The sequence below is a fragment of the Phasianus colchicus genome, chromosome 20 (assembly GCF_987193195.1).
Source record: "Phasianus colchicus chromosome 20, bPhaCol1.hap1.1, whole genome shotgun sequence".
NCBI lineage: Eukaryota > Metazoa > Chordata > Aves > Galliformes > Phasianidae > Phasianus > Phasianus colchicus.
The window spans coordinates 4,520,121-4,531,043 of NC_143455.1; the positions used below are offsets into that span (position 1 = coordinate 4,520,121).

Here is a 10,923-nt window from a genome sequence, read left to right on the forward strand (position 1 = left end):
CCCAGACCCGTTGGAGACCTGTGGCCAGGCATAGGAAGAGCTGATCCCTCCAAGAGAGGTAGAACTGCCTAAAATCCCCATGTAGACACTCCAGGAACTTCTTGTTTCCAGATGAGCTTCCTCGAGGGAATGGAAGCAGTTTAACCAAGCACTTGGCTCATCCAGACCTGCATCCCCAACAGCCCATCCATGGCAGATGCTGGTGAGCTTGTGTGGACCACCATCGACCTCAACCCCTCTGAATCAGACCTTGTAGATGGGTTTCCAGGGACCTTCTGGCTCAGCTCAGGCAGGGAGGTGTTTGTGGAGGTGGCTGAGCAACCTCAAAAGCAACGGGAGTCCCACAGTCTACTTAGGGTGGAGGAGATTTGGGGACCCTGAGCACATCCCAGTCCCTGTCCCTGTTATCCCATCCAACACCCAGCCCCATTGCATCTGCAAGAGCCAATGGAGGAGAGCAAATCCCAGCCATGAGTGAGGAGGGTCCTCCCTGGGCACAGCCCACCCACTGCTCCTTTCCCAGGGGGCTCATAGAAGCATTCATCATCCAGGAGGTGGCTGCTTAAATCCTCACAGCTGATCCCACCCTCCATTTTCACCCTGTTGATACTATCGTCATCATTACCCAAGACCTCGTTTGTGCATTTTAATCTTCATGATTATAACCTGGCAAGGAGTGGTGGTTAAATTCTGGGAAGAAAGAGAGGAAGGGAAAGACTGGGAGATCCGTGCTCCAGCATCTCGTTAGGAGACAAAATCTGCTTGATTTTGATTGGATTACAGAGAGAGTAGGAAAGATGCAAGAAGAAGAATCAGATCCTAACTGAATTAATGTTCCTAGGACAGAAGCAGACGCAGCTCAATTCTTCTACCTTAGCAGGTAGAAATTCCTTTGTCCAGAAAATGAATGCCATGAAGGAGGTACAACAGGGGCTCAGATCTTCCAGATTGCCATCAGATAGGCTGGGACTTCTGTTCCCCAAAATTAAGACTCATTTGCTGAATGCCACAGTGGCCAAATAGCATCCATCCCGCCTTTGCCTCCAACATCACCTCCAGTTCATCACCACGGTGCTCCAACTGTGTGGGTTCTGCTGCCAGGTCCCTCTGCACACCCACCTCTCCCAACCCCATGTGAAATCCATGCCCAAATCCAGCACTGCCCCAAGCAAACAGCCGGTGCTTCTAAGACCAAAGTGAGAGCCATCCCTACGCAGCCCCACAGCCTGCTCACATCCTCGCTTGTTCTCTCCCCTTTTCCACTTGCTGCAGGCACTTTCACAGCTCGGGGCTTTTCGCATCGCTTTGCTAAGCGTGTCTGGAGTGTGATTAACATGTTTTGGTGCAAAGGGTCAGGTTTCCTGCTTACTGTTTGCTGATGGCACCACTGCCAGGAGCCCACACAAAGCAGGGATCTCACTATGGGTCTCTGCTGAGCAGCCAGAAACAAGCAGCCGAATTACAGGACCTGTCCCAGCTACTATCATGGCAGCACATCTTACTGGGCTGCTCTGGTTGGAGAGCACAAGACAGCCCAGGGCACGCAGATGGGACCGTGCAGGTGCTGTGCTCTGCACACCAGGGCTCCTGCCCCAGGAGCCATGCCCACAGCGCCGGGTATGGGGGGCAGGGATGCTCAGCCCATCCCTTCAACCTGGGGACTTCAGACTCACCTAGGAATGAATACAGCCACTGCTAAAAGGCTGCACGTGTCCTTCCCACCTCCTATGGTTGCACACTCACAGCCCCGAAGCTCTGCCCCTTTCCCCGCTCTGACCCCGACGACTCAGAGCCTCAATCCCCCGTCACGACCTTGGCTGTGTCCCACCGGCTCCCCACGGTGCTGCCGCGGGATCCGGCCCCGAGAAGGGCTCTGGGCAGGCTGTGCAGAGCCATACATCTCCAAATACGAGCGCAAGCAAACGACACAAGCACAGCCCCATCCCCACAACCTGCTGCGGGGGCCGAACAAAAAAGGCAGCGGTCAGATCGCTCTGCCGATCCCGGGCTCGCCCTGCACCACACTGTGCGCACACACACAGCTTCCCCTCCCACGGTCTTTTCGATCCTTTTCCCTTAGAAAAAGCCCGAGCAATTACCGGTGCCTCCCATGTGGCTCAGGTCGAGGAGCAACAAAGCGTATCTCCGGTGCGATAGAGATGGAGAGCAAGAGATGGAGAGGGAGAGCCAAGGCACGGAGGCATCAAATATAAAATAATAATAATAATAATAATAAATCTAAAATAAAAGCAATAAGAGAACCGAGTCGTGGTCGGCGTGGCTTGCAGCCCCAGCCCTGCCTCCGGCTCAGGTGTGGGATTCCACATCCCCAGCAGCACCCGTGGATGTAATCCGGAGGAAGCAACTCCCCTGCGAGCACCGACATCGCTGAGGAAGGTGAGCAGAGCCGCACGCAGCCCTGCGAGGAACCCCCGGAATGTATCGCCGTGACGGGCAGCCAGAGCTGACCTGCCGGCAAACTTGCTTGGGCTCCCGATATCTCCATCTGGGGCCAACCCGTATGCAAGATAAAATAATAATAATAATAAAAAGAATCAAAATAATAATAATTAATTTTAAAAAATAAAACCAAAACCAACCAACCAAACAAAAAACCCCGCTTTCTATCCCGGAAGAATAAGCAAGGTGTAAAAGAACCAAAGAAGAGAATAAAACCCCAACTTTACCTAAAGGGTCTCAAGGTGACGAGACATCTCCTGACCATTATCTTGCCATCCGCGTTGACTGTGATCATCGTTCAAAGTTGCGGGGCCAGCGGGGATGGGGGCGGCCACCGCAACCCCCCACCCCCCCCCACCCGGCGCCGCGGCAGCGAGCGGGGCTCAGCGGGGCCGCATGGCGCGGTGCGGGGCGCGGAGCATCCGCCGCCACCGCCCCCCCACCCACCCCCTTCCCCCCCCCAGGCTCCCGCCCTACCCGCTGCCCATCCCGGGGCCGCTCCGTTCCGCGCAGCCCCGCGGGCAGCTCCGCGCTCCGCCCCGGCGCCGCTCCGCCCAGAGCCGCGCAAGGTGCGCGGGCGCGGCGTGCCATCTAGCGGCTGTTCGGATGGGTTTCGGGGGAAAAGGTGGGGGGAAGGATATTTATTTATGTATTTTATATATATATATATATATATATATACATTTGTTTGTTTTTCAACGTCTCAGCCTGAATTTAGGTGGCACTGTGGCTTCTGGCAGGGAGGGGAGGGGGTGGTCGTGGAGTGCGGATGCTCACGAAGGAGCGCGGTTTTGGGGAAGGATGCGCGTCCCTCCAGGTGGCAGATGGCAGCCCCAGCGGTGGGGAGCACAGAGGTGCAGGCAGCAGCATCACCCCGCAGCCAGGGTGGAGCTGGGTGCTGGCTGATTTCGGGCTTACAAGGAGCCAGGTGAGCCCCATTCCTGAGGAAGAGGGCTGTCTGGGGTCGTGCTCTGATAGCATCATCCCGGGGCTGTGCTGCCCCATCGAGATGTTTTCATTCTGGGGGCTCACAGTGATATCCCACGGTGCAGCTCCCAGCCTCCCCGTGCAGCCCCAAGCAGCCAAGCCGAGGCAGGGCAGCATCCTGCGCAGACAAAGAAAGGCCACGGGAGCTGAGGTGGGAGAAATGACTGCTGAGCTCAGCAAAGGTCCTCCCAGCTCATGCAGCGGGGAGGGGACAAAGGTGACAAGCACAAAAAGCACTTCGGGATTAAGGGATGCACACAGAGCCTGTGGGTGCCCCTCTCCAGCCCCCAGCAGCAAGGACACAGGGCATTGATTCCTGCATCAGGGGTGATGATTTCATCCTACCTGATGACCTACATCGGGGTTGATTTAAGTCAGCAGTGCTCCAGGTAGCGAATGCTGCAACAGCACCAGGCACAGCGAGCTCACAGACAGAAGACAGCTGGAAATTCTCCATGAAACAGCACTTTTCTGCTGAGGAGAAGTGAGGAGAGAGAAAAAAAAAAAAAAACAACAGCCACCCAAGCCTGCTTGGCAGAGTGTTGTAAATACAAAAGGATTTTTTGTGCTCATCCACACTTTTTTTGTGGACAGGGAAAGAGCCACACTTGTGCTGAGCAGGGTGATGCTGGGCTGAGGCAGGTGGGCAGAGGGATGCATATTTGCAGAAAGAAAGGATCTGGGCAGCAGACAGCTCTGCCAAGGGAAAGTCAGCCCTGGGCAGCTTTGCAGCACCCAAACAATGACACCCCAAAGCCATTCCTGTGGGCATCCCGTGGGAATAGATATTGCACCTCTGGTTGGGTGCACAAATATTTATAATTGAGTTGGGTGCATCTTGTCTTCTCTTAGACTGGTGAAGCATCTGGTTTTCCTAACCTGGCCTTAGGGAAAGGAGGGAAGGAGTGGAGCAATGAGGACACCAGGGGGTCCTGCTGCCCCATCTCCTTTTCCACCCCCACCATCCTCCAGCAGGAGGCTTTTGCTTCTAATCCGAGCTGTGAAAACACCTGACAAACCCACATTGTTCCCAATCAGCACGAGAGTGCTGCTCCAGCAGGGCCCTCAGCTCAGAGCCCAGCTCAGCATGTTGGCACTGGAAACTTTCCTAATGCCCATAAAAGCACAACATGAAGCAGTCAATGGAGCGGCCAAATCAGTGCCTCCTGTGTGCCAGGAGTGGCTGCAAAGAAAGCAGCATCCCACCCCAAAGGTGCAGAGCAGGGAACTGCAGGTGAAGCAGAATGAAATGCAGAAGTCTGGTCCTGCAATCCCTGAGTGCCAAGCTTTTATTCTGGCTCCAGCCAGCACATGAAATGGCAGCTGCCCATTGCCCTGCATGGGAGCACGGAGATGTTGGTGATGTTGTATCAACCCCATTAACAACGTGCAAAACCCCATCAGTGCAGTGATTAGCAGGGAACCCCGACCTGCAGGTGCAGTGGGAGGGCACAGAGCCTGCTGCTCTGCTTGTGCAGGAGTGCCTCACCCTGCAGGGCACTGAGCAAGGCTGTGCTGGGAGAATTGCTCAGGCAGGAGGAAAGGCATTGCCCACACACACAACCCAGCAGGGCGCAAGGGAGAAACTGCATTTACAACAGTGTCCAGGAAACACAATGGGCTGAATGGGCTTTATTCAGCTCTAGGGAGCGTGCAAATCTTGCACTTGATATCCTGTGTGGCTTCGGAGGCAACAGACCTTGCTCCTCCAAGGGCCATTTGGATGTGACACGGTCACAGCCAGAGCCATCCCTGCTGGTGCAGGATGTGTCCCCATGGTGGGAATGTGGCACCCTCATCCCTGAGGAGCAGCACAGCAGCAGCCTGTCCTTTCTCTCTGCTGCTGCCTGAAACAAAAGCTTAACTAACTACAGCCCGCTGTCTGCTTGGAGTGATAAATCTAAAAGCTGAGAAGGGTAATAATGCAGCGAATCATCTATGGAGGCTGAGGAGAAATGGCCCCCAAAAATCAATATGCTGAAGTTCTATGTACACATACACGTGTATGTTTGTTATTATTTTGAATCATATGAATTGGGCAGCAGCAGGGAAAAGAGAGGACCAATTCAGCAGCCAGACTTTCTGCTCCAGCCCTGCACCCTCCAATAGGTTGCCCATGGAGGCGGTGGTGCCCCATCCCTGCAGACAGCCGAGGTCAGGAATGGGCTGTGAGCACTGATGGAGCTGCAGGTGTCCCTGCTCAGTGCAGGGGTGGCACCAGATGGCCTTTAGGGTCCCTTCCAGCTGCAATCATTCCATGGTTCTATGATTCAGCACCACCAAGCCCCAGGGCTCAGCCCCTGCCCACGGTTCTTCTCCCCAGGCCAAAGGGTCTTCATGGAAAAAGAATGATTGCGTTGGAAGAGGATCACAGTGAGCCACCGAGCAGTAATACACAGCGACAAGCCACTTGTCTCAAGTTCTCCCCATGCACAATTTTGCCCTTGAGATAGGGAATATAATTTGATTGCAGGAGCTGCAGTGCCCAAACGCTCTGGCTGATAAGATCACTTACCACAGTAACTCCTCCGTCCCCCTCAAGCGATGTGGCTGGGGATAAGGGCCCTCCTCATTGGTCTCTAACAACTCCTCTCCCTCACTGGCTCAGCCTCAATTACTGCACTATGCCTCTGTCTTGAGGGAAGTCTGAGGATGGGGAAAACACAGCTCTTGGGAAGCCTGAAGCCCCACTGCGTGCTCAGGTCCCAAAGCTGCTGAAAGAACGAGAGTCAGGAAGGGATAATGCCAACAGAACATCCATCCCAGCACCCGAGTGGGGACACACAGCCTGGTCAGCACAAAGCACAGCATCCCACAGCTCCCATCAGCATGAGGTAACTTCAGCACAGCTCTGCACTGGGAATTTGGAATGCTCCCACCCTTGCCAGTCCATCAGCACAGTCCTTCTCTTCCATTAGCTGCTAATGAACTCGGAGCTCAGGAAAACAGAGCAAAGGATCACTCCTTAGATCCCCACAGGATTATGTGCTTTGAGAGCGGAAGAGAAGCTGAATTTCTCTTATTCCTCTTGGAGAAGGGAATTAGTGTATTTTTCTTATGGTGTTAATTACAAACAGCGCTGACTTTGGCTTAAGCAAGGGAAAAAATAAAAACAAAAGGTGAAAGGAAGGTCCCCGCCAGCAGCCACTTCCTGACTGCTCTGCTGCAAAGGAAGATGCCCAGAGGAAACAAAAGCAGCAATCACAAATTAGAGAGGGAGGTGCACAGCGGAGCTTCGATGCTCACCCACATCACTGCAGGCACTGCTGGAGCCACACTCCCCCCTGAGACAGCCAGCAAGGACACCTCACAGCAATGGTAGCTCTGGGCAGACCCCAGCAGGAGGTGCACAAAGAGGGAGAAGATGCTGAGCCCCATCCCCAGGGGATGAAGGCTCATCCCCTTTGGGTGAGCTTGGTGGGAGCCACATATCTCCATTCCCCATCTCACAAACCGTCCCACACCCTGATTTCTCTCTGCTAATGAAGCCCCAGCAGGACCAGGCTCCAAGCAGGGCTCTCTGCTCTCCCATTGTAGAAGCAAGAGGCAGAAGACACAGAGCCCAGTCCATGCTGGGGCTCCCGGGTGCCCTCACTGCAGCACACCCTGCAGTCCTGCTGCATTTCCCCACAGCCCTGAGCCCTCCTGCACCCCAGAGGCTGTGCAGAGAAATGGCCATTCAGAGCAATGGGGAGCTCAATCCCCACCAAAGGGCATCCAGAATCACCCAGCAAATCATCTGCTGACCAAACCAGATCACACTGGAAGCCCCAAGCTACGGGCTGGCATCACACAGTGATAAAAACAAACCTATAAACCCTCAGACACCGAAACCTGCATGAAGAAAAATGTTCCCTTTTCACGTACAACGAGCGGAGATCATTCTAGACTTTTATGATGATGATTTTAGAAGGGAAATAAGCATATTTCAATCCAGTCAAGAGTGAAATTGAGTTTAACAACAAAGCAATTTCTATTAGTAGAGACCCAAGGGAAAAAAATAAAATAAAATGAATAGATGAATAGAAAACTCAGAGAGAGAAATGCACCAGGCAACATGAAACTGGGAGCTCCGAGTGGCTTTGCCTTGCTGCTGACCACCGAAGCTCACAATGATCCGCCCCATTGCTTTGCTCTCTGCTTGGCCATGCCATGCAGAAGGGCTTTGTGCTGCTTTGCTCCTCGTGTTGAGTCCTCCTCCTGTTGCCCAGGATGTAGAGTTAAAAACTGGAAGTGTGAACGGCCATAAAGTATCAAATCCGGGAGCGATTACGCTGTCCTAAATCTTTATGGGCTTTAAAGATTAACTCCAGTGGGCAGCTCCGCTTGTTTCTCTTCGGCAGGACTTTAATATGGAGATAAATTAATATTGATCACAGCACATATGATGAAGTGGAATTTTTTGGACCATTTCCTTTCATTTTTCTTTCTTTCTGTTGCTCTTTTCCTCCAGACAAGCCAATTGAGCTGCTGCAGGTATCAGCAATGGGGTCAGCAGATACAGTGTCACGGAGCCCACAGGCAATGCAGTGTCCCAATGAAAAGTGGTCCCAACCCCTTTGAAGCCAACGGGGCAGCTCCTGAAGGCTGGGCAGGAAGGAGCTGAGGCAGCAGCTCCCACAGCATCCACGAGGATTGATGAACACCCAACAGGAGCAGCAGCCAGCCCTCGATTCGGCCCCAACACCTGCAACGAGACTCTTGCAATTACTACTTTGTCTCCTCCATACTGGTAAATAATTCAGGCAAACTCCTCTTTTTTTTTTCACTTTTGTTTTCATTTTAATTAATCCACATAGAATTTGGCCCTTCGAACATAATCACAGCAGCGCAGGAACAGCAGGTAGAGAATCTCATTACCCAGCTTACCAGCCAGATCCTGCAACCATTATTAATAGAGACTTCACCGCGTGGGGAATTAATAAAACCTGATGGTGAGGGGGAGGGGAAATACTTCTCCTGAAGCACATCACCATCCGCCTTGTCCCAGGGAGAAGGCAGTGCTGGGGATGCTGTGCTCCATGGAGCTCCATCATGTTCTCAACAGCACTTTCTGGGGTCTCCATCCCCTCCAAGCCCAGCGGTGCCATCTTCCCATGGCTGCCATCACCATGCATGGGCTGGGGAAAGCCTCAAGAGCCAAAGTAAGGCGAAATCAGGAGGGACATCTCTACGTGTCAGTGGGATGCAGTGTCCCAACACGCGTCCTCGTGGCACAACATCCATCCCTACCCTTCAGCACACCAAGGAACTGTCAGCACTGCTCTGGTGGCTTTGCAGAGGTATGAGCACCCCAAAGTCCCATCCCAAGAGTGACACAATAGGGATCAGTCCCACGCCCACAACTCAGTGCTCAGCTCTTGCTCCTGAACTGAGGTGCAATTCGTAGAATCATTAATGGTCAGAAAATACCTCCGAGGTTATCTAATCCAACCATCAACCCATCAGCACTCTCTGGACACAAACATGCAGGGACCTACACAAAAGCAACAGTTGGTGGCACGTGGAGGAAGAAGTATGGAGTTAGGACTTCTTCTCAGACACCCCGCTGCTGCTGTGCATTGGACAATCCAATGAATATTGCCAGAGATGCCCAAGAAATGGGCAACTGGCTTGGGGAAAATGCCCCAGGTCCCATATTGGGCACTGCAGAGAAACCCTGGGAGAACCAGCATGCTCAGGTCTCAGTTTGTGCAGGACTATCAGGACTCCAGTCAGGCTCCCAGGTGTTGTAGAAGGAAGACAGGTGCCCCCCAATCCTGTCCTAGAAAATGGTGTCACCAATCCCCTCTCCTAGCAATCCCCAGGTTCACTTCAGCTCAGGGCTTTTTTGCCTTCATCAGCCACGCTTAGGCAAACAGCAGTACATCAATAAGCAGCTCTAATTAGAGGTGCTAATAGCGCTGGGAGCTCGGGGAAGGAGCAGCAAGGCGGGAGGGAGAGCGATTTGCAGGCTGAGGAGGAGCAGGAGATGCAGCACGCCAAGGATTTGCCTGTTCTAAATGCAGGGAGCTGCTCACGCCCAGCACGGAGACAACCGAGCTGCAGGAGCCCACGTGAAATTGCCGAGGAAATATCCCCCGTGCTGACTATCTTGAATTATTTATGCAAATGTTATTATGCATTCATACTTTATGGAAGCCTTGCAAAGCCGTGATCCTGCCTGTTCACAACTCCTTTCCAGAAAGATCTCCAGCTGTAAGAGTGGGGGCACAAAGGGTGCAGGTTGCACGTCAGGGACCTCACCTCCCTGCAGCACGGAGCAGCAGTGGGATGGCAACGTTCCTGGGGTACCTGATCCTACAAAACCAGGCTGTACGGCCACGTGCAGGGAGCCACATATGGCATGGGTCCTGCAGCACCATCCCCTCTGCCCAGCACAGCGATGCCAAGCAGAGCAAGTGGACAAGATTCCTTTTGCACCATGCAACTTCCCAGCACCACATTCTGATTTTGGGGCAGCAGAGGCAGCACCCTCACCTGCTGCAGTCTCCATCACTGTATCCCTGGAAACTGGAGCTGGAAGGAGGTGGCACGGCTCCCTTTGCAAGAACGGGGAAGAGGAGCAGTATGGCTCCCTGATCCAGGGATGGAGATGGCTCCTCCATCACCCCATGTGCAGTGCTCCTCCCAGGAGATCACTGAGGCTGTTAGGGATGAAGAGGAATGAAAGGAATACTCGGGGAGGTGCTCAGGCTGTGCTGGAGGAGGACACGTGCTGCTGGCCAGCAGAGCAGGTGTACAGGCAAGGACACCGGGCCCTGCAACCCATGGGGTCACCCCACATCCCAGGAGGGCCACCAGCACTGCTTCCCCGTTGCCACACTCTGCTCTGAGTTTTTCTTTCTTTACCTTTGGAAGCATGCCAGGAAAGGCTCACCCAGGCCAGGCTGTCTGTGCCTCCGGTGATTGCATATGTTTTAATTACAGAGCCTTGCCAAGCACAGAGGCCGGAAACTTGAGCTCCAGTGAGGCGCAGACGGGCAATGGAGACACACAGGCTGAGCCACGCTTTGTTGTGCTGCTCAGTGCCTCGTTTATCACTCACCAACCACACAGGCACAGTGAGCCCACCAGCTCCAGGCAGGGAACGAGCAATACCCCTCCCGGGCTGGCATTCATCAGGCTTAGCCCTAAAGAATAGAATAGCATCATGCACTCGGGGATGCAAAGGCAAGCATCAGCCTGGGAACTCAGCACCAGGCTTCCTCTGGGAGCTTGCATCACTATCAGTTAGCACTGCACTGGTGATTTATTAGGAGAGCTGCTGTCTGCGACAGCTGCAAGCCGTAAGGCTGTAGGAGCAGCATCTGCTCCAGCAGGAAGGAGTTGCAAACAGCATGGGGTGATTTATGGGGAGAAAGCTGTTGTTTCAGCACAGGGCACGACCCCTCTGGCCCTGAGTTCCCGTGGCTGAGAGCTGCCACCAAGCATGAAGGGTGATGAGCAGTGCTTAGCAGTGGAGCACCTTTCTGC

General features: G+C 53.6%; 1 protein-coding gene across 3 annotated transcripts in view; it reads right to left on the minus strand.

Annotated features, from left to right (window-relative positions):
- The window catches only part of MGAT5B (alpha-1,6-mannosylglycoprotein 6-beta-N-acetylglucosaminyltransferase B), a 48,718-nt gene extending 38,088 nt beyond the window's left edge, over nt 1-10,630 (minus strand). The window contains exons 1-2 of one of the 3 annotated variants that reach the window (XM_090121915.1): nt 2,938-3,005; nt 2,688-2,745 (exon numbers count right to left, since the gene is read on the minus strand). In XM_090121915.1, the coding sequence (XP_089978041.1) occupies nt 2,688-2,725 (38 nt within the window). In that variant the 5' untranslated portion in view covers nt 2,726-2,745; nt 2,938-3,005. Of the gene's footprint in view, nt 1-2,687; nt 2,890-2,937; nt 3,006-9,927 lie in introns of those variants that run through there. The other 2 variants (XM_090121917.1, XM_090121914.1) reach the window with 2 other exon arrangements.
- Nucleotides 10,631-10,923: the final 293 nt, after the last annotated feature.